Source organism: Boleophthalmus pectinirostris, unplaced genomic scaffold (genome assembly GCF_026225935.1).
Source record: "Boleophthalmus pectinirostris isolate CB_2022bp ecotype Guang Dong unplaced genomic scaffold, ASM2622593v1 HiC_scaffold_22, whole genome shotgun sequence".
Lineage (NCBI taxonomy): Eukaryota > Metazoa > Chordata > Actinopteri > Gobiiformes > Gobiidae > Boleophthalmus > Boleophthalmus pectinirostris.
In genome coordinates this window covers 38,733,708-38,756,532 of record NW_026571190.1, presented here as the reverse complement: position 1 = coordinate 38,756,532, position 22,825 = coordinate 38,733,708, and the positions used below count along the sequence as shown (strand labels likewise).

The following is a 22,825-nucleotide window of genomic DNA, read 5'->3' as shown; positions in this document are numbered from 1 at the left end:
TAAACAATGAATCCAGAACAAGAATAATATAAAACAATAACAAAATCTTTAGTAAATCATGTCTCTATAGTCTATCTGTAACCGGCAGGCAGCTCTAATACAGATTTGAGATGATCTCGCGGTGCAAATATAATTATATTGTGGGCCAAAGTTTGAGTTTGACATGTCTGATTTTGATCATTTCAACCGTTGAATTCCTGATCTCTCCTGAACAAAAGGTAAAAAGCAGCTGTTTTAACTTCAAAACTACCTCTTCATGACATCACAAGGTGGACCAGAGTATGTCTGAGCTTTGCACATGCAGACAGATAATCAGTGTTGAGAAGGTGATTTTTAAAATGTAATCCCCTACAGATTACAGATTACACACCCCAAAATGTAGTTTGTAACGGAATCCATTAAGTTACTTTAGGTGAGTAAAGTAATCTGAATACTTTGGATTACTTGATTTGCTGTAGAGAAACAAAGACTCAGAAATCTTCACATAAGAAGTTTTGTTTGCTAAAAGAAAATAAAAAAAACAGACTTTACTGAACCAAATTAAAAATATTATTGATAGAAGAAGAAGAGACATGGTCCACACAGCATGTTTAGTCCTGTTAAATCCTGTTTTAGACCTGGTTTAGTCCTGTTAAATCCTGGTTTAGACCTGGTTTAGTCCTGGTTTAGTCCTGGTTTAGTCCTGGTTTAGTCCTGGTTTAGACCTGGTTTAGACCTGGTTTAGTCCTGGTTTAGTCCTGGTTTAGTCCTGGTTTAGTCCTGGTTTAGTCCTGGTTTAGTCCTGGTTTAGTCCTGGTTTAGTGTCCGGTAATGAGTGAAATTACAGAGGGAAAAAAAAAAAGGGAATAGCCCAAAATGTGAAAACTGAAAAATACCACCGTGTAATCCATTTATTTCAACAAAGTAACTGTAATCCAATTACCACTCATGGAAACAGTAACTGTAACCGAATACAGTTACTCATAATTTGTACTCTGATTACATAACTCCAGTACATGTAAGATAATATAAGATAATGCAGGGTTACTCAAACATGTGTGAATGAAACAAAACACAACTCCAGGTCTGTTTTTGAGGAGGTAACAACATTATAACATGACTTAAAACTCACAAGAGTCCATTTTGTTTAATACAAGATCTTTAATAAATGATTTAATAATAATAATAATAATCATACAGTTTCTTACATTTATACACACAAGGTAGTATTTTTCCACATTCTCAAAAATGATTTTCAGACAGGCTTATTTCAGATTTCATATTTTATCTGTCTCTTTTTTAAATAATAAATCCACTTTTTGTTTCAGCCCATATTTTTTCCTATAATGTCTGACTAAGAGACTCTCAATTCAAACTGTATCTGTTTCTGAAGCACAGACGAATGGCTCGACTCTTTGTGAAGCTGAAAGAGGCTCTGGAGTTTTGGCCCCTGCTGCTGCTGTAACTGTACTAAACTGTACTGCTTAAATTTCTTGGGGTAAATGTGAGAGCAGGTAGATCCTCCCCGGGGATGGACTGAGAGACGGTAGATTGAGCTGATGTTCGGTCTTGACAGTTCCCATGTCAAAACTGAAGCCGATCTCACTAAACAGGAGATTTAGAGACTTGGAATGAGGCAAACAAGTCCAGGTGGAATTTTTATTATTATTATGTTATTTTTTTATTTTTTTATTTGTGGGTTTGGAGTAAAAACTGGTCCAGATTTTTCTCAGAATGGTTGATGTGACTGAAGATTTTCCATTCATATTCCACGTGTTCTATCATAAGATTCATAGTTTGTTTTTTTTATCAGAAGCTGGACAAACAGATATGAATGAATAAAAAGTACACGGCCTTTATCAGCTCCGTCGAAACATGAACAGGATAAGTAGCCTCCTCCCACACATGTGAACACGTACACTACCGGGCAAAAGTTTTAGAACACCACACTTTTTCCAGTTTTTTTTTACCATTTACGGTGACTATCATCAAAATGATTAAAACATAAAATAAATGTTTTATACAGGAGTATTAAACTCAAATTCACAGAGGCCAAAATTAAAAACTGGGACTAAGTCGTTGGCCAAACTAAATATTTATTGAAAAATTTCAACAACATCTGCGTGTTTTCTCTTCTTTTGAGATATGTCATGTTAAACCTTTTCTTATTAAAATAAATGTTTAATAACAGTTTTGCTTAAACACTGAATCCAGAACAAGCAAAATATAAAATGATAACAACATTTTAAATAAATAATGTCTCTATAGTCGATCTGTAATCAGCAGGCAGCTCTAATACAGATTTGATATGATCTCATGGGGCAAATATAATTATATCACAGGCCAAATTTGGCCCCTGGGCCTGAGTTTGACATGTCTGATTTTATATCTCATATATGGACGTATACACCACAGGTCAAAAGTTTTAGAACACCCTAATTTTTCCAGTTTTTTATTGCAATTCAAGTCGTGCAAGTCCAATGAAGAACTTGAAATGGTACAAAGGTAAAAACTGAACAGACAGAGGTTTAAAAAAAAGATAAAACATACAAAACACAAGTTCAAGCTCTGCCAAAACTACCTCAAGAAAACTGCGACTGAGGAACTTCTGCAACAGATTTGGGAAGAACTTTCTAAAGAATATTTGATTTCTGTTGTAAAAAGAACGAGCCACGAGTGTGTTCAGCTGTTCTGTCTGCCAAAGGTCGACACTTTCAGGAATCAAAAGTTAAAAATACATTTTAGTCGACAGTAAACGGTAAAAAACTGGAAAAAGTGTGGTGTCCTACAACCTTTGACCAGTATATCCAACGTATTTTGAGCTGTTTTGACACTTAATAAATCGTTTTTTGCAAATCATTAAACATTAAAATACATAAAAATTTACATTAAAAAGTAAAAACTGGGAAAAGTGTGGTGTTCTAAAACTTTTATAAACATATAATCTTTCTTTTGCACTCATCAGGTCCCCAAATCACAAAGAGAAATCAAAAAAGCCAAGCAAGATTTCAGGATTTATAAGAACATTCAAAAATGATTCAGCTCCAGCCCTGCATTAAATAATTGTAGCAAAGTTAAAATTTCATCTACATGCCCCAGAGTTACACCGACGTTCTCGTATTTCACCTGTAAAACGTCTTTATACGCCCAAAAAATTCAATTACGGCTAATCTGGTTTTGCCCGTTGAAATCGGCCCTTCTGCTCCGGCCCGAGCTGGGACACATTATCCGTCTGCGCCTTTATGGACTCGGGCCTCAGTAAAGTCCTTAACGTGGTCCGTGTCTTGTCATTTTTACAGCGGGGGCTCCCACAATGCACCGGGGTCACGGGTACAGTCTCTCCGCGGGTTTCGCTGTAATAATGCGTTTTACAGTAGCCGGGGCTCGGGTCGGCGCTCTCATTAGAGGCCCTGTATTAGGTTATGGAATTCAATAAAACAGCGGTGCATTATGGGAGCGGCGTAGGGAGCAGTGTGGGCGGACGGCGGGACGGACGGGGGAGGAGGCTGCCGTGCGTTTCCATGGCGATCGCGCGGGGTTTTGTTTACGTAGATTTAAAGTTTCTGGACCTGATTTTAATTTATTCTAGTTCATATCGTACAGTTAACGCCGCTAAATAAAAAATAAATATAAAATCTATACTTTAATATATAATCTATGCATTTTTAATAACAACAGATTATTATTTTATTTTATTGCCTGTTACTGAATTAAGTTTCATGTTGAAGTGTGTATAACAGGTTTTGATGATTTGATTTTCAAATTTTTACTTTTTTTTGTGGGATAATACTTGTTGTAAATGTAAATTATGTTTTGTTTAGTTTTTTTTTTTTTTTTTTCGCAAATCCAGAAGCAATTTGAAGAGAAAAGTTGAAAAATGACAAGAAGTAGAGAGTTGCAAAACATATTGGTGAGAAATTGTAAACTTAAAAAATTGCCAAATTGGGATAAAAAAAAAAAAAATTATAATGTTTAGCTTAAAGAAAAAAAAAAAAAAAGTAATAAATAATAATAATAATAATAATAATTACTATTATTATTATTATTATTATTATTATTATAAGTAGTTTGATAAATAAGTTCTAGTAAAATTAGTTATATTTTGAGTTAAGTTAAAAGACAATTTATTGACATAAAATGAGTTAAATCAGACGTTAAACTGAAGTGAATCCTGGTTGATTAAACTATGACTCTGTGCTCCACAGTGATGTTCATTTTAATTGTCTGAGAAACAAGCCTGTAAAAGCACATGAAGAAATATATACGTGCGTATAGACATGAGCCCATGATTTATAATGTACATAAATTCTCCAAACTTTTTAAAAACATTTAAAAAAAGATATTTCTAAGGTTGTGGTTTATAAAGTTTCCAATAGTTCCTTGAAAATTTCACCTCAGCCTTTGAAACTCTGAATAATAAACCATATTAAACATGTACTTCATGTTCTGCTCGTCTACAGTAGAAGTATTGTGTGATGTGTGCTGCCCTCCAGTGTCCACAGCTGGTACTGCACCTGTGAGTGACGTTATTGTTTGTGTTTGTTTGTGTTTTTACAGCGGAGTTTACGATGCCCCGCGCCATCCTGACCGGGCACGACTGTGAGGTGACCTGTGCCAGTGTGTGTGCAGAGCTGGGCCTGGTCATCAGCGGCTGCAAAGGTCAGAACCACACACAGTTACTTTACTGTGGGGAAATACTCACATACTCAGCAAATACTCTCATCAAATACTCAAATACTCAAATACTCAGTCTTCAAATACTCAGTTATCATATACTCAAATACTCATCAAATACTCAGTCTTCAAATACTCAGTTATCATATACTCAAATACTCATCAAATACTTAGTCATCAAATACTCATCAAATACTTAGTCATCAAATACTCAACAAATACTCATCAAATACTTGGTCATCAAATACTCAACAAATACTCATCAAATACTCTCATCAAATACTCAAATACTCAGTCTTCAAATACTCAGTTATCATATACTCAAATACTCATCAAATACTCAGTTATCAAATACTCATCAAATACTTAGTCATCAAATACTCATCAAATACTCATCAAATATTCATCAAATACTCAGTCTTCAAATACTCAGTTATCAAATACTCATCAAATACTTAGTCATCAAATACTCATCTAATACTCATCAAATACTCAGTCATCAAATACTCATCAAATACTCAGTCTTCAAATACTCAACAAATACTTAGTCATCAAATACTCATCAAATACTCAGTCATCAAATACTAAAATACTCATCAAATACTCTCATGTCATGTCTAAGGCCAATAACATAAATTCTGAATGAACTGGAGCGTTTGTTAAATTAACTCATTGTAGCTCAGAATAAAGTCATTGTTTTTATTTATTTGAATTTACATATTTACTTTTAGTAAAATATGGAGTCTGTGCAGGGTTTAGTTTCCTCAAATACTTTCTTGCTCAAGCATCAAACTTGCAAACTTAATATATTATTTTAAGAAATTCTCCAACTGCCTTTAAACTACAAAGTTGAAATGCTGCAGGTAAATAGGAAAATAAATCTTAAATTTCGAGGTGTCAATCTGAAACTTCTCTGTATTTCACTCACAAAAATGTAAAGAAAAAAATGTATTACAAGTTTTTCATCATGTGATGTTTTCATTTAAAAAATAAGGTAATTTATATGAAATCTGCTAAAACAGACTTTTTTTCAGGTTTTAAGTATTAGTACAGGAGAAAAAAGTATTTGCAGTATTCAGGCTTATTCCAGGTTTAAGTACTAGTATAGTAGTAAAAAGTATTTATAGTATTCAGGCTTATTTCAGGTTTTAAGTATTAATACGGGAGTAAAAAATATTTGCAGTATTCAGGCTTAGTTCAGGTATAAGTACTAGTATAGTAGTAAAAAGTATTTGCAGTAGTCAGACAGGCTTATTTCTGATTTAAAGTCCCACTTCAGTATTAAAAAGTATTTGAAGTATTCAGGCTTATTTCAGATTTTAAGTATTACTTTAGTATTAAAAAGTATTTGAAGTATTCAGACTTATTTCAGGTTTAAGTATAAGTACGGTAGTAAAAAGTATTTGTTGTATTCAGGCTTCAAGTACTAGTATTGTAGTAAAAAGTATTTGCAGTATTCAGGCTCATTTCAGATTTCCTTTTTTTTAAAAAAATATAAATTATTTGATTTAAAAAGGCATTTTATGTAAAAACTGGTCAAACTGACATTTTTAGGACATTTAAAAAAGGAAAATGAAAAGAACCAACTTTAAATTTCTTGCGTCTTATTTAATTCAAGTAGATTTAGTCAAATATTAAAACATCTTTCGGTGCAGAGAGACAGTTTTGCAGATTCCAAATAAAAGCCTGTGAGCTACGAGACCAAACTGACCCACAAACTTTAAAAAAAATACAATAAAATAAAAAATAAAAAGTACTTCACGTGTCTTAAACTCCTGTAAAGCCCTGTGAACCTCATGTGTGTGTGTGTGTGTGTGTGTGTGTGTTTTGCAGAGGGCCCGTGTCTGATCCACTCCATGAACGGGGACCTGCTGAGGACCCTGGAGGCCCCGGAGTCGTGTGAGCGCCCCCGTCTGGTGCAGGCGTCTTCTGAAGGACACTGTGTGGTTTATTATGAGCGAGGCCTCTTCTGCGTGTTCAGCGTCAACGGGAAACTGCAGGGACACATGCAGGTGGACGACGGCATCAAGGTACAAGCTCCTACGCACCGTTTTCACTCACGTTTCTTCTTTATTTACGCCGTTATTTACGCCGTAGATTCTCACTGAAGCATCAAAACTACGAACAGTGTTGGGAAGGTGACTTTTTAAATGTAATCCCCTACAGATTACAGATTACATACACCAAAATGTAGTTTGTAACGTAATCCATTAAATTATTTAAAGTGAGTAATGTAATCTGATTACTTTGGATTACTTGATTTGCTGTAGAGAAGCAAAGGATATAGGGAACTAGGATATCGTAACATAAGAGATTTTGTTTGCTAAAAGAAAATGAAAACACCAGACTTTACTGAAAAATATTAATATTAAAATAAATATTAATTAAAAATATTATTGATAGAAGAGGAGGAGACACGTCCATGCAGGTTAGTTTAGTCCTGTTAAGTCCTGTTTTAGTCCTGGTTTAGACCTAGTTTAGACCTGGTTTAGACCTGGTTTAGACCTGGTTTAGACCTGGTTTTGATCTAGTTTAGGCCTGGTTTTATTCCTGGTTTAGTCCTGGTTTTACCTGGTTTAGACCTGGTTTAGACCTGGTTTAGACCTGGTTTTAGACCTGGTTTAGATCTAGTTTAAGCCTGGTTTAGTCCTGGTTTAGTCCTGTTTTTTAGACCTGGTTTAGACCTGGTTTAGACCTGGTTTAGACCTGGTTTAGATCTAGTTTAGATTAGTTTAAGCCTGGTTTTAGTCCTGGTTTAGACCTGGTTTAGACCTGGTTTAGACCTGGTTTAGATCTAGTTTAAGCCTGGTTTTAGTCCTGGTTTAGTCCTGGTTTAGACCTGGTTTAGACCTGGTTTAGTCCTGGTTTAGACCTGGTTTAGATCTAGTTTAAGCCTGGTTTTAGTCCTGGTTTAGTTCTGGTTTAGTTCTGGTTTAGACCTGGTTTAGACCTGGTTTAGACCTGGTTTAGATCTAGTTTAAGCCTGGTTTTAGTCCTGGTTTAGTCCTGGTTTAGTTCTGGTTTAGTTCTGGTTTAGACCTGGTTTAGATCTGGTTTAGACCTGGTTTAGATCTAGTTTAAGCCTGGTTTTAGTCCTGGTTTAGTTCTGGTTTAGACCTGGTTTAGACCTGGTTTAGATCTAGTTTAGGCCTGGTTTTAGTCCTGGTTTAGTCCTGGTTTAGTCCTGGTTTAGACCTGGTTTAGTCCTGGTTTAGTCCTGGTTTAGTCCTGGTTTAGACCTGGTTTAGTTTCTGGCAATGAGTGGAATTACCGAAAAAAAAAAAAAAAAAAAGGGGGGTTTAGCCCAAAATGTGAAAACAGGAAAATACCTCTGTGTAATCCATTTATTTCAACAAAGTAACTGTAATCCAATTACCACTCACTGAAACAGTAACTGTAACTGAATACAGTTACTCATCATTTGTACTCTGATTACGTAACCCCAGTACATGTAATCTGTTACTCCCCGACACTGACTACGAATGACAAAAAATGAACTCAAAATACAAAAAACAGTTAGAATTATTCGGGTCTTTCTGAATCCCGACAGGATGGTTTCTGTGTCTCTGAAGTCCAGACTTTGTCCATCCATCCAGTGACTTCAGGAAAGTTTCATGGTTCATCCTCCCGGTGTCACAAGTTTCTCTCTCACTCCAAACTTTCTTTCTGCTGCTCGTTTATCGTTTTCTGCTGAACATGTGCAGTAGAGCCAAGTGACAGTGGAACAGGAGGAACAGGAGCAGCAGATTCTCACACACAAGACTAGAACCTCTCACCACTTCACTCTTAACACTTTAATATATAAGTCGCACTGGAGAATAAGAATCCGTGTGTCATTTGTTCATTTGTTTTTCAATATAAAACCAAAAATAAGAAAACAAAAAAACACCTGTTGTCTTCATTATTTGTCTCCAAAACCAAAATGAAAAAAACAGATAATGATTTGGTTTTTTTCAGTTTTCGATTTTGTGTTTAAATGAAGAATGGAGAAAACGGATAACGGTTGTTTCCCGTTTCCCATGACTGCGACGCCGGACTTTTGCGCCACATGCGGACTGAACCAGGACTGATCCAGGTCCGGGGCCAGACCAGGACTGAGACCGGGACTGAGACCAGGACCAGACTGGGACTGAGACCAGACCAGGACCAGACTGGAGGCTCAGAGTCCACAGCCGGAGCTCGAAGTTAAGGCTTGGACCCCACGGAGAATTGGAGTCCACTCTGGTCCCACTCTAGTCCCGGACCTGGATCAGTCCTGGTTCAGTCCGTGTGTGACGCAAAATCCGGCTTCGCAGTCACAGAAGTCACGTAAACGTTAAACGACCGTTATCCATTTTTTCCCATTCTTCATTTAAACACAAAATCGAAAACTGAAAAAACAAATCGTTTTCCTTTTTTTAAATTTTGGTTTTGGAGACAAATAACGAAGAAAACTGTTGTTTTTTCGTTTTCTTATTTTTGGTTTTATATTGAAAAACTAACAAACGAACGACACACGGATTTATAAGTCGCAGGAAACACCCAAACCGTGAAAAAAAGCGCGACTTCTAGTTAAAAATACAGTCGTCAAACACGCGCAAATCACTCCAAATACAACTTTAGGTGAGTAAATAAAAAACCGTAAAGCTGTGGAAAGTTGTTTTTGCAGAACAGGTCGACTTCAACACTTCGCTTCTCGGGTTTTTGAATTTGGAAATCCTATGAAACCCTGAAACGTGTCCAAGCTGCACACGGGCTGCTTGTGTCTGGATGTTTTCTGTGTTGGTTTGATTCCGTCCCCGGAGAGAGAGCGGTGCACGGGTCCTCTGATTACCTCCTCCTCCTCCTCCTCTTCCTCCTCCTCTTCCTCCCTCCTTCCTCCAGACCTGCCCATAGACCTCCTTTTGATCCCGCGCTCGCTCCGACCTCCAATCGTCTCACTTTACTCCCCCCCCCCCATTAACCACCCCCGGGCGCTTGGACGACACCCCTCCTCCTCCTCCTCCTCCTCCTCTTCCTCCCCGGTGACCATGGCGACACAGGATAGCGCTACTGCCTTTGGTCACAGTTTCCTGCCGCGGCCCGCGAAATGCTCGGGCTCGCTGACAGACAAAACAGACTCTGGTTTAGATTAGCGGAGGAAAACCCGAAACCCCAAACTGCTGGTGCGGAATCGTCGGAGATGCATAAATAGTGAATTGTGTTGTTTAGGGAAGTTTATGAGCAGATACAAACAGCGGCCATGTTGGGTCTGAGTTTTGGACGGCGACGTAATTAGCATCTGTGAGCTATAAAAATATGTCAGAATGAATCGGTTGTCGAGACGGTTCCTTGTTTTGGTTTTCGCATGCGGAAAAATGTAGAAAATGTCGTCGGTTACGGCGGGGGGCGGGGGCCGAGCGGCGCTGTCAGTCAAACCTGTTGCTATGGGTAACGGGAGCAGATTTAGATTCAGTTAGAGCTGTTCAATCCGTGTGTCATTCGTTCATTTGTTTTTCAATATAAAACCAAAAATAATAAAATGAAAAAACTAAGATTTTCTTCATTATTTGTCTCCAAAACCAAAATGAAAAAAACAGGTAATGATTTGTTTTTTCAGTTTTCGATTTTGTGTTTAAATGGAAAATGGGAAAAACGGATAATGGACGTTTCCGTGACTGCGATGTCGGAGTTTAGCACCACGTACGGACTAAACCAGGACTGATCCAGGTCCGGGACCAGACCGGGACCAGACCGGGACCAGAGCGGGACTGAGACTGAGACCAGAGCGAGACCAGAGTGGGACCAGACCGAGACTGAGACCAGACCGAGACCAGAGTGGGACTGAGACCGACACCAGACCAGCGAGACTGAGACTGCAAAAGTCCTACATTGCAGTCAGGGAAGTCACGTAAACGGGAAACGGCCGTTATAACAAAAAATCTAAAAACTGAAAAAAATGAATCATTATCTGTTTTTTCATTTTGGTTTTGGAGACAAATAATGAAGAAAACTGTTGTGTTTTCGTTTTCTTATTTTTGGTTTTATATTGAAAAATGAATGAATGAATGATACACGGATTCTGTTTGATTATGGAAAAAAATCGTTATCACGATTATTTTGGTCAATATTGAAGTCACGATTATTTTTTAGTTACACGATGCATTTATTCAGCATTTCTCTCTCTCAAAAAAACACTTTGTTATTGGTAATTTACGCAAAACTGTCAAAACAGTGACTTGGACTTGGCCTGTCTAGGACTTGGGGACTTGATTCAAACTTGAGATTTACCGTATTTTCTACACTATAGGGGCTCTGGATTATAAGGTGCACTGTTGTTGAATGGTCTATTTTTGAACTTTTTCCACATATAAACCACACCGGACTTTAAACGAAACACAACAGTTAGATAAGTCAGTCAAACTTTAACAATAACTCTCAACTTTGTTCAATTGTAACGTGTAAAAAAATCCTGTCTGAAACACTAAATTGTTCGTGTATTCACAATAAGTCATAATAGTTGAAACAGTTGGGTGATTCTTGCGTCCACACGTCCACATTCCTCTCGTCATTATCTGAGTCAGTGTGGTTACTGTTCCCTGGAGTTCAGTTTAGTGATGATTCTGGTCTTGGTGAAAGCTCGGACCACAGTTGATCCTGATCCTTTCATTCGGGGCGTCCACGATCCGTCGGCAGATCGTGGCGTAAGTCGCTCGGCGCTGTCTCTCTGTCTTGGTGAATGTGTGTTCTCCTTCTCTCATCCACTGCTCCCACGCAGCTAAACGCACTTTCACTTCAGAACAGCCTTGAGTTTAAAGTGGGTGTTGTGAGCGTGTCTCTTGACAGGTGCATTTTGACATTAAAAGGAATCACAGTATGTTTGACTCGGGTTTGACTTGGGTTTCCAACTTCTCTGTTCCTTTACTTTTCACGTTGTAGTTCTTTTTCTTCACTTGCCGCTCGATCGGTCCGTCGGAAAATAGAGTCCCGCTGTCACTTCTGTTATGGCTTTTTGATGTGTTGTGGCTTTTTAATGTGTTGCGGCATTTGCGTTTGCGTTGTGGCGTTTGTATTTGTCGTGGCGATTGCATTAAAATAGAGTCCCACGGTCATTTCCGTTGTGCCTTTCTTTGGTGTGTTGTGGCTTTTGATGTGTTTGTGGCTTTTGAATGTGTTGTGGCTTTTGAATGTGTTGCGGTGTTTGTGTTGCGCGTTGCGTTGCGGCGTTTGTATTTGTTGCGCGTTTGCGTTTATAGTCATTTCCGTTGTGGCTTTTTTTGTGTTGTGTTGTGGCTTTTGAATGTGTTGTGGCTTTTGAATGTGTTGCGGCGTTGTGTTGCAGCGTTTGCGTTGCGGCGTTTGTATTTGTTGCGGCGTTTGCGTTAAAATATAGTACCACGGTCATTTCCGTTGTGGCTTTTTTTGATGTGTTGCGGCTTTTTAATGTGTTGCGGCATTTGCGTTTGTGTTGTGGCGTTTGTATTTGTCGTGGCGTTTGCATTAAAATAGAGTCCCACGGTCATTTCCGTTGTGCCTTTCTTTGGTGTGTTGTGGCTTTTTGATGTGTTGTGGCTTTTGAATGTGTTGTGGCTTTTGAATGTGTTGCGGCATTTGCGTTTGTTGCGGCGTTTGCGTTAAAATAGAGTCCCACGGTCATTTTCGTTGTGGCTTTTTTTGCCGTGTTGTGGCTTTTTATCATGTTGTGGCGTTTGCGTTTGTGTTGTGGCGTTTGTATTTGTTGCGGCGTCTGTGTTAAAATATAGTACCACGGTCATTTCTGTTGTGGCTTTTTTTGATGTGTTGCGGCTTTTTAATGTGTTGCGGCATTTGCGTTTGTGTTGTGGCGTTTGTTTTGTCGTGGCGTTTGCATTAAAATAGAGTCCCACGGTCATTTCCGTTGTGCCTTTCTTTGGTGTGTTGTGGCTTTTTGATGTGTTGTGGCTTTTGAATGTGTTGTGGCTTTTTTAATGTGTTGCGGCATTTGCGTTGCGGCGTTTGTCTTTGTTGCGGCGTTTGTGTTAAAATAGAGTCCCGCGGTCATTTTCGTTGTGGCTTTTTTTGCCGTGTTGTGGCTTTTTATCGTGTTGTGGCATTTGCGTTTGTGTTGTGGCGTTTGTATTTGTTGCGGCGTTTGCGTTAAAATTAGTACCACGGTCATTTCTGTTGTGGCTTTTTTTTGATGTGTTGCGGCTTTTTATCGTGTTGCGGCATTTGCGTTTGTGTTGTGGCGTTTGTTTCTGTCGTGGCGTTTGCATTAAAATAGAGTCCCACGGTCATTTCTGTTGTGCCTTTCTTTGGTGTGTTGTGGCTTTTTGATGTGTTGTGGCTTTTGAATGTGTTGTGGCTTTTTAATGTGTTGCGGCATTTGCGTTGCGGCGTTTGTCTTTGTTGCGGCGTTTGTGTTAAAATAGAGTCCCGCGGTCATTTTCGTTGTGGCTTTTTTTGCCGTGTTGTGGCTTTTTATCGTGTTGTGGCGTTTACGTTTGCGTTGCGGCGTTTGTATTTGTTGCAGCGTTTGCGTTAAAATATAGTACCACGGTCATTTCCGTTGTGGCTTTTTTTAATGTGTTGTGGCTTTTTAATGTGTTGCGGCATTTGCGTTTGTGTTGTGGCGTTTGTATTTGTCGTGGCGTTTGCATTAAAATAGAGTCCCACGGTCATTTCCGTTGTGCCTTTCTTTGGTGTGTTGTGGCTTTTTGATGTGTTGTGGCTTTTGAATGTGTTGCGGCGTTTGTGTTGCGGCGTTTGCGTTGCGGCGTTTGTATTTGTTGCGGCGTTTGCATTAAAATAGAGTCCCGCGGTCATTTCCGTTGTGGCTTTTTGTCGTGTTGTCCCATTTGTATTTGTTGCGGCGTTCGCGTTTGCCGTGACCCCTCTCGGCTTCCGTACGTATGGAGTGACATGACATCGCGAGGTGCAACAGCCTAAATACGCAGGGTTTGTGTGTTAAACATGTGAGAACAAAACAAAACACAACTCGTACATTATAACACAGATCAGAAAAGTGTAACAGACCCTTAAAAACACCAAAAAACTCCCATCCAAGAACCTCATACCTCTTTATTTTCTACTTCTGCTCCTTTTTTTTTTTTTTTACTTCCAATCTTGGCCCAAAGAGCATAGTCGCTACTTTTTTTTGCGCACACATTTGGTAGATTTATTATCTTGGCGAGATGACAAGCTAACAGTGAGTACCCGGGCCTAAAACCAGCATCAGGTGACACGGGCCATACTGAACCGATTAGACGCTAAGCTCTGGTATAACTCAACCACAGTCGTACATGTAGCCAGAAGGATTAACAGCACCGTAAATCCAAACTCTACTTTTTCCCCTCAGTACGAAAAAAAAAAAATGAAAATGTCGGAAATACGGACATTAAAGTTGAAAATGTTCCTGCTCCAGTCGTCTCGGAGACACCGGAGTCGGCGCGGCCATCTTGTTTCCCACAGAGAAGCGGGACATTTTTGTGTGAGTTTGCAGCGGTCGTGGTGTGATTTATAATCCAGGACCCCCGCCGAGAGAGTCCAGGTCACGAGGACTGTACCGGAGCAGATTTACAGGGTTTGAAGTTTTTGTAATCAGGATCTACACGTACACGTTTGGACGCAGTTTTTCATGTATTTTTCGGCTTTGTTTTCGTGATTATTTACGCCGTAGATTTGTGATGTCGTGAAAAGGTCCGGGTGTGTCGTTCGTTCATTTGTTTTTCAATGTAAAACTAAAAATATGAAAATGAAAAAGTAACTGTTTTCTTCATTATTTGTCTCCAAAAACCAAAATGAAAAAACAGACAATGGTTCGTTTTTTTTTTTTTTTTCAGTTTTTGATTTTGCGTTTAAATGAAAAATGGAAAAAACGGATAATGGACGTTTCCCGTTTCCGTGACTTGGACTTCTGGAGGCTGGGCTGAGCCAGGACTGAACCAGGTCCGGGACCAGACCGGAACCAGGCTGGGACTGAGATCAGGACTTAGACAAGGACTGAGACCAAGAGTGGGACTGAGACCAAGAGTGGGAACTGAGACTGGCACTGAGCCCGGGACTGAGATCAGGACTTAGACAATTACTGAGACCAGGATTGAGACTGGGAACAGGACCAAGACTGAGACCGGGACCAGACCGGGACTGAGACCGGGGCCTAGACCTGGACTTAGACCGGGACCGAGACCAGGACCATGACTGGAAACCGGACCGGGACTTAGACCAGGACAGAGAATGGGAACAGGGTTAGGACTGAGACCGGGACCGAGACTGGGACTGAGACCGGGACCAGACCGGGACTCTGACTGGGAGTCTGACCGGGACCGAGACTGGAGACTGGGACTGAGACCAGAACTGAGACTTGGACCAGACCGGGACTAAGACCAGGACCGAGACTGGGACTGAGACTGGCACCAAGACTGGGTCCAGACCGGGACAGAAACCAGGACTGAGACTGGGAACAGGATGAGGACTGAAAACGGTTCAGTCCTGGTTTAGTCCTGGTTTAGTCCTGGTTTAGTCCTGGTTTAAGTCCAGTATCTCAGTTTAAGTCACGTAAACAGGAAACGGTCGTTATCCCTTTTTTCAGTTTTTCATTTAAACACAAAATCAAAAACTGACAAAACTGAATCGTTATCTGTTTTTTCATTTTGGTTTTGGAGACAAATAATGAAGAAAATAAGTTGTAGGGAGTATTATACCTCTGATGATGTAGGCTGCTGAGCTGGCAGTGGAAATTCTTTCTAAACACCCACAGAGCTCACAAATTTGTTATGTAAAAGTACCGTGAATGTGCGTTTTAAGATATGAAAATGTTAACACTTGCATATCGTTTAATAAAATAATTTTAGAAGAATATAACTTCAAAACGCTTCAAAAAGAGCAGATTAAAAAGTCAAAATGATTTAAACTTGTGCTGTAATCTCACTGTGTCAGGCTATAATTTGAGTCCATTTTCTCGCTCTTAAACACCGGCGTGTCCACTGTCAAACTCTTTTACTCACTTCTACTTGGAAATATGGTGTAATTTGGTCATTTAGGACTTTCCATGTTTCCTTAAGTGAAGAGAGCCGAGTTGTAGCTGGTTTTCCGTGCTCTCGTTGGCCTCGTCGGTTCCTGTCGTCGTGAGTGATGAGACCTACAGCACACACATCACAACACTGGACCTGACCGCGGCCATGTTGGATGCTGCTCTGTTCGGTTTATGATATTTTTTTATATGTATAATAATTTTTTTATATGTTTTCAAGATTTTTTGGAAAAGCTTTTTACCCCCAACAGAATTAAAATAACAAAAAGTACTGAAGTTAGAGCAGCTTTAACCAAAAAAGGTTTCAGTATTTTAAACATTGTTCTGCAAAGTTGTCAGTAATATAACGATCCGCGAATTGTAAAAAGTGTACGAGACAAAAATTGCCACAACGTCGTACACCAGGGGTCATCAAACTATGGCCCCTGGGCCGACTCCGGCCCGCTACGCCCCTTTGACCGGTCCCCCCAGCCCCTCTGGCCTCATATTTTTGTATTTATTGGATGTAATATTTCTGTTAACATTCTGGTACTGCTTTTTGGAACTCCCTGAACCGCCACCTTATCGTGGTGGAGGGGTTTGAGTGCCCGAATGATACCGAGAGCTATGTTGTCGAGGGCTTCATGCCCCTGGTAGGGTCACCCAAGGCAAACAGGACCTGGGGGACGGGTCAGACAAAGAGCAGTTCAGAAGCCTCATATGATGAGTTACAATCAGAGGTCAGCGGCGTCGCCTGGATCGGCGTTACCGGGCCCCACCCTGGAGCCAGGCCTGGGTTGGGTGTTCGCCAGCGAGCACCTGGTGACTGGGCCTTCCCCCACGGGGCCCGGCCGGGCTCAGCCCAAAGGAGCGACATGGGGCCGTCCTCACGTGGGCCCATCACCTGTGGGAGGATCCATGTGGGACCGGTGCAGAGAGATCTGGGTAGAAGTCGATGGCGGGGGCCTCGCCGACCGGATCTCCAGACATGGAGACTAGGAACTGTAACTCACTAACATGTAAATATTTTTGTCCAATCCAAATGTAAACACTTGGAAAAAAATCTTGAATTATGGTGGATTGGAAACTTGTCTTATTAGTTCAGTCGCCTTCTAGACCAGAACCAGAACCAGAACTGAAAGTAGTTTTATTCCTTTTGCTTGTACAATTACATTTGTGTTTACATCTATTGCATGTGATTATTATTTTTTTTCTTATGATTATTGTTTAAAAGTAAAATATTTTCATTTAATGTCATATTGAGAGAAAATCGAATTGCTCTGAGGCCTCGGCCATTAGTGGCACTGGGGGCCCTAAACAGCTGCCTGCGTTTACCTGATGGTGGCGCCGCCTCTGCCAACTCACTACTATAATAAAAACCTGTTATGTCAGGTAGTATTAAAAAAATCTACTTCTTTGTAAAACAAGGCAATACTAAACAAAATTAAAACACCACAAAACATAAAAACATTCATTTTTAACAATTGAAAACACCCTTACAGCATGTCCGTGCGCACACCCCAGTTTGAGAAGCACACATGTACCAGCGCACACATGTTTCCAGTCTGTGTTGGATCTCTGCAGGCGGTCTCCCTCCGTCATAAACCCAGAGTAGATCCTCACATTAGAGCGGCGGCCTGTCCGTGGTCCGGGCTCTGCTCTGCTCTCGTCTGGTCTCTTCGGTCTGATTGATGCCGTCGAACTCTCATATTTCAGCTCCTGTTGTGTCATTTGTGTACGACCCTCCTCCCCCTCCTCCTCCTCCTCTCCCCCCGGGCCAGAGGCAGATGAGCAGAGTAAATCTTTGTTAGCGCTCGTGTTCAGGAAGTTTTCGGGGCTCGTGGGGCAGCCCTGTCGCCTTTTACGGGATTATTTTACACAGAGAATTAATCACAGGAAAAAAGTTCCCCGCTCACTTAGGCTCGTTTCAAGGCGAATGTGAAAGGCAACAATTCACTGGCCACGTTTACGTTACGTTTTTTAAATTCTGAATTAATGTTCTGAATTAAATAGTTATTTTCCTTCAAGTTTACATGGAAATAATCATTCCAAATTGAGGTTTACATGGAAAACTCGTTAAATCGCCTTTATTTAATTCCACTCGGGAAGGTTCTGGTTGGACAGAGACACAAACGTATTTACGTCGACCGGAAGAAAACAAACACTTCAGCTTCTACCAGCTTTTCTGTCATCTCGGTTTGTCGTTACGCCACGGACACAAACACGATCCAAACTTTTCCCGCGGCCGTACCGATGATAATTGCGCATTTTGAAAACATGCGGTGACGACTTTTGGCGGGCTCTGTTCACTTTCGTAAGTCTGACAAAATCTAGGAAAAATTTGAAAATCGCCAAGTTTTCTTCATCTACATGTCATTGGCCACGTTTGTATGACGTTTTTAATTCTGCCCTCTCCCACATCCTGCTCACAAATCCAAAGAGACGTGGAGGAAAGTCCGAAGACACGACTGGTGGAGCCGGATCGAAGGGCGACACAACGAGCGTGAACTGAACGACTGGGATTATTTTTAAGAAGAATAAACATTTACATGAACGAAGAATAAATTAATTCGGCTTTAAAATCGGAATAAACCACCCACTTACTTCGGAATTAAGTTTAATTCCAAATAATCATTTTCATTAGGAATTAAGTGTTTACATGGTGTTTTTAAAGCAGAATTTATTTTTTTATTCAGAATTAAATTATTTTTGTTTGGAATTAAATCTCTCATGTAAACGTGGCAATTGTGATACTCATTTTACTAAAACACAGTTCAAGCTGCACTGTGTAACTTTTTGGTTAAGGGATCGTCACCTGCTTGTTTCTATGGATACGACATTGCTCTGTCTGTAAAGTTCCACAGCATGACTTTAAACAGCTCTACTTCATCTTTATTCAATTACAGGTGGTTTTATAACTCAAAAATACGAAGAAATATCAGCATTCTGACTCTGAGCGGGTTTGGTTTATTCTCCATGAAGATAGAAAGGTTTAATGCCATACTGTGAAACTTTCCAGACAAAACAATAACAGAGAAAAGAATTTGATGGACCCTCCACCAGAAAAGTTACACAGTGCACCTTTAAGATAATTATATTAAGAATTTACGAGAAAATGTATTTTTATTTCCCAGGTTTTGGCTTCAAATAAATTGTTGTACATAATTAAGTTCTCAGTATAAAACTCTTAACTCTCTCTTACCTTCCAATAATTTTCAACAGATTTTCCAACTTTTTTTTCAAAAATTGCTTCTTGATTTGTGTAAAACTATCATTTGTATTTACAGCAGGTTTTTTCACACATATAAAGTCAAAATTAGAGAATTGTAAGAACCTTTAATACACATTTTAATCTGCTCTTGTGTGTTTTTGTGTGTTTTTGTTTGTTTTTGTGTTGTGTAGGCGATGTTGTTGAGTCGGGATGGGCAGTACCTGCTGATGGGAGGAGACGGGGGGGTGGTGTCCGTGTGGCAGCTCCACAACCTCAAACAGCTGTTCACGTACCCGGCCTGCGACGCCGGCATCCGCTCCATGGCCATGTCCCACGACCAAAGGTAACGGACACCACAGCAACATCACAACAACACCAACACCACACAACAACATCACAACAAACAACATCACAACAACAACAACACACACAACATCACAACAACACACACAACAACACACACACAACAACACACAACAACAACACAACAACAACACACAACAACACACAACAACAACATCACAACAACAACAACAAACAACAACAACACAACACCACACACACACACAACAACACAACAACACCACAACACAACACAACAACATCACAACAACAACAACAACAACACACCAACATCACAACAACACACACAACGAAGCGACACAAACACCACAATAGCACAAAAACACCACAACACCACCTACAACAACATCAACACCACAACACCAACACCAGCAACAATACCACAACAACACCACAACAACACCACAACAACACCAACACCACAATAACACCACACCAACACCAACGCGACACCAACATCACACCAACATCACAACAACTCCACATCAACAACACCATGTACACCTCCAGGCAAAAGGCTAGAGACACTCTCATTTAATGTTGTTTGTCTTTGTTTACTACCTTCTTCATTTTATATGCATATGGAGGAAATCAAATATCCCTCAGTCGTCCAGGTAGAATCCATGACAAAAGGAGAAATTCAATTTGTCACCTGGACAAAAGTTTATTTATATGAGCTGCGAATACGTTTCTCAGCTCATCCAAGCTGCTTCTTCAGTTCTGGTGAGACGCTGGATGGACTCTGCCTTATATCCGCCTGAAGGAGGAGCTAACTACACTGAAACTACTCTGAAACTAACACATCTACTTGTTTACAGTTTCTGTTTGTAGCTCGGCCTATGGAGCTGCACTGACTGTGGAGTCATATTAACATAATCATGGCCCTGAATGATTTTGTCCAGTCGACAAATTGAATTTCTTCTTTTGCCTTTTTTCTCACAAGAACCGGTAATAAACATACAATTTTCAGCGGCCTGCTGTTTACCAGGTTAATTTGCTTTATAGTTTCAGAGTAACACACATAAAATATGGTGGTAGACTATAAAAAAGTCAAAACTTAGATAGAACTCAATGGTCCATGGTCTCATTTTGGGCAAAGAATCTGTGGTTAGGGACCCATGATATAAGATTTATTTAATTATGAAGCAAAACAAAATTAAATAACCTTGTTTTATATTAAAATGCTCTAAATATCTTTGCATTTATAACATTATATTAATATGAATGACTTAACAATTTATATTTTATCACCATAGTCCACTCCCTCTAATGCAGCAGACACATTTTAGTTTTTTTTGGTTTTTTTTACATGTTTTTTAATGACTTAACAATTGATCTTTTATCCCCCTTAGTCGACTCCCTTAAATGTAGCAGACAAATTTTGTAAACTGATTTATTATTATTATTATTATTATTATTATTATTATTATTATTAATTTATTTTTTTAATTTAACATTTTCACATTATATTTTACTGGTACTAGTTTTTTTTTTTTTTTTATTGTATATTTGCAGACTATTGCTATGACACATGGAACGTAAACAAAAAATAAAATTAAAATAACTAAAATAAGTACTTCTTTACTACATAATTCCATATATTTGGTTTATTATATTTGATGTCCTCCGTGTGTTTATAAAATGTTTTAAGTAATAAACATAAAGAAAAAGACCCTTTGATTGAGCGGGCGTGTCCAGACTTTTACCTGTGTGTGTCTCGTTCAGGTGCATCATCACGGGCATGGCGTCCGGCAGCATCGTCCTCTTCTACAACGACTTCAACCGCTGGCACCACGAGTACCAGACGCGATACTGACCCCTGCCTTCGCCCCCCCGGCACTGCGCCCCTCTGCATATCGGATCTGAATGTATCTCTGTCCTGCTCTAGACGAAACCAACTATTTTTAAAAAAGGGCGTTGCTATTTTGTAGATCAGATACTAGAATATAGAAGTTTTTCATATCAATCATTGGGTGAGGGTTGTGTTACTGTACGCTTAAAAATCAAATATATTTTTAGCTGTTAAGAGTCTATTTTCCTCTAAGGGGCGCTAGTGAGTGTTTTCGAGTGATTCTTTTGTCCTGCGTCTGGGAAAATGTCTGTTTCATAGTTTGTTTTGAGAATAAATACGAATTAAATTTATGAAGAGAGATTATACGTACTTCTGTCACTTAAAGAGGGGGTATTTTTTTAGCTTTCTACCGCGTTATAACATCATTTCCTCGTCAAAAACACGCCCGAAGAGTTTGTAAACGTCTTCTGAGCGTGTTTGAGTCATTTAGCGATCTGTCCCGGGTCGTATTTGAGCTCACTTTGCGCTCACCCATGCGAAAATCCTCCATAAATATACAAAACTGTACACTACAACTTCACAAACCTGACGCGATGTGAGGTAGTTTCACGCACGCGGATCGTGTAGTGATTTAAAGGTGCATTGTGTAACTTTTCCGGTGGAGGGTCCGTCACTTTTGAGCTATAAAAGCGCCTGTAATCGAATAAATGTCAAGTAGAGCTGTTTAAAGTCACACCGTGGAACATTTCGGGCAGAGCAACGAGCCCACAGAAGTAAAATACCCTCTCTTTAACAAAAAAAATCAATGTAACCAGTCATATTTAACTACACTTTTCTGTTTTTTGTGTTGTTTTTTTTTGCTTGGTTCATTCTTAAAAGTCTTAAAAACATGTGAAGCTTTATTTAAAAAACAAAAACAAAAAAAAAAGGACTACGACGTTTTCTTCCAACGTGACTGAAATGCAAATCTACACCTACATTTAATCTGTTCACTTACGTTTAATCAACATTATGTCGTTTTGTTATAGTCGTCCTGTTTCCATAGCAACCACGAAACATCCCGTGCAATGTCGGAAAGGGCTTCACCGTTTCTCGAGTGAAATTTAGCGCGAAAATATTAAGTTTTATTTGAAGACATTCCTTTTTGCTCTTTGATGTGGTTTGAAAAAAAAAATGCTGTTGTTTGTTTGATTGATTGATTTTTTTTTTTTTTTTTTGCGCAATCACGTTGACTGTTCGGTTGTGTGTTCTGAAATTAAAATGGATTTTATAACTTGAGTTTAAGTCTTTTTGTAGAGTGTGTCTCCCTCTGGTGGTCGTGAGTCGGTATTACAAGTGAAATGAGCTGTAGGCCTCTGTGTTTGATTATATTTTAACATTAGGTCATTTAAAGCCACAGTGTGTAACTTTTTAGCCAAAGAATAGATTAAAATTAAAAAAGGAGAGCCTCTTTCTGCTGAATATCTTCTTGGTGAATGTTTTAAACTTTCTGTTTCCATCAAATCATACAAACATGCCACTCTCAGACAAAAAAAAAACTGTACCGTTAATTGGAACTTTTGCTTATTTTCATTTACTTTTTTATTTCATTTGAACATATAATCACCCTTATTTCCATCGATGTCAGGGTTCAATACTGTCAAAGCAAAACTTGTATGCCGAGTGACCAGATGTTCCTTTTTTTTTTTTTTTTACCCGGGACAGTCACAGTTTTGAGCCTGTGTCCCCTGTCCCTGCAGATTTGTCCAAATTTTATACAAGAAATGTCCAAGGTGTCCATATTTTTAACAAATTTGACCAGGACTAAACTAAGTCCAGGATTCTCACAGTCATAGAAATCCTGGAAAAGTCATGGAAT

General features: G+C 39.4%; 1 protein-coding gene across 1 annotated transcript in view; it reads left to right on the top strand.

Moving 5' to 3' along the window:
- Positions 1–22,245, top strand: part of lrba (LPS responsive beige-like anchor protein) — a 702,007-nt gene extending 679,762 nt beyond the window's left edge. The window contains 4 exon segments of the mRNA XM_055158186.1: positions 4,537–4,638; positions 6,487–6,683; positions 19,004–19,155; positions 20,901–22,245. Of these exon segments, the coding sequence (XP_055014161.1) occupies positions 4,537–4,638; positions 6,487–6,683; positions 19,004–19,155; positions 20,901–20,991 (542 nt within the window). The 3' untranslated portion in view covers positions 20,992–22,245.
- Positions 22,246–22,825: the final 580 nt, after the last annotated feature.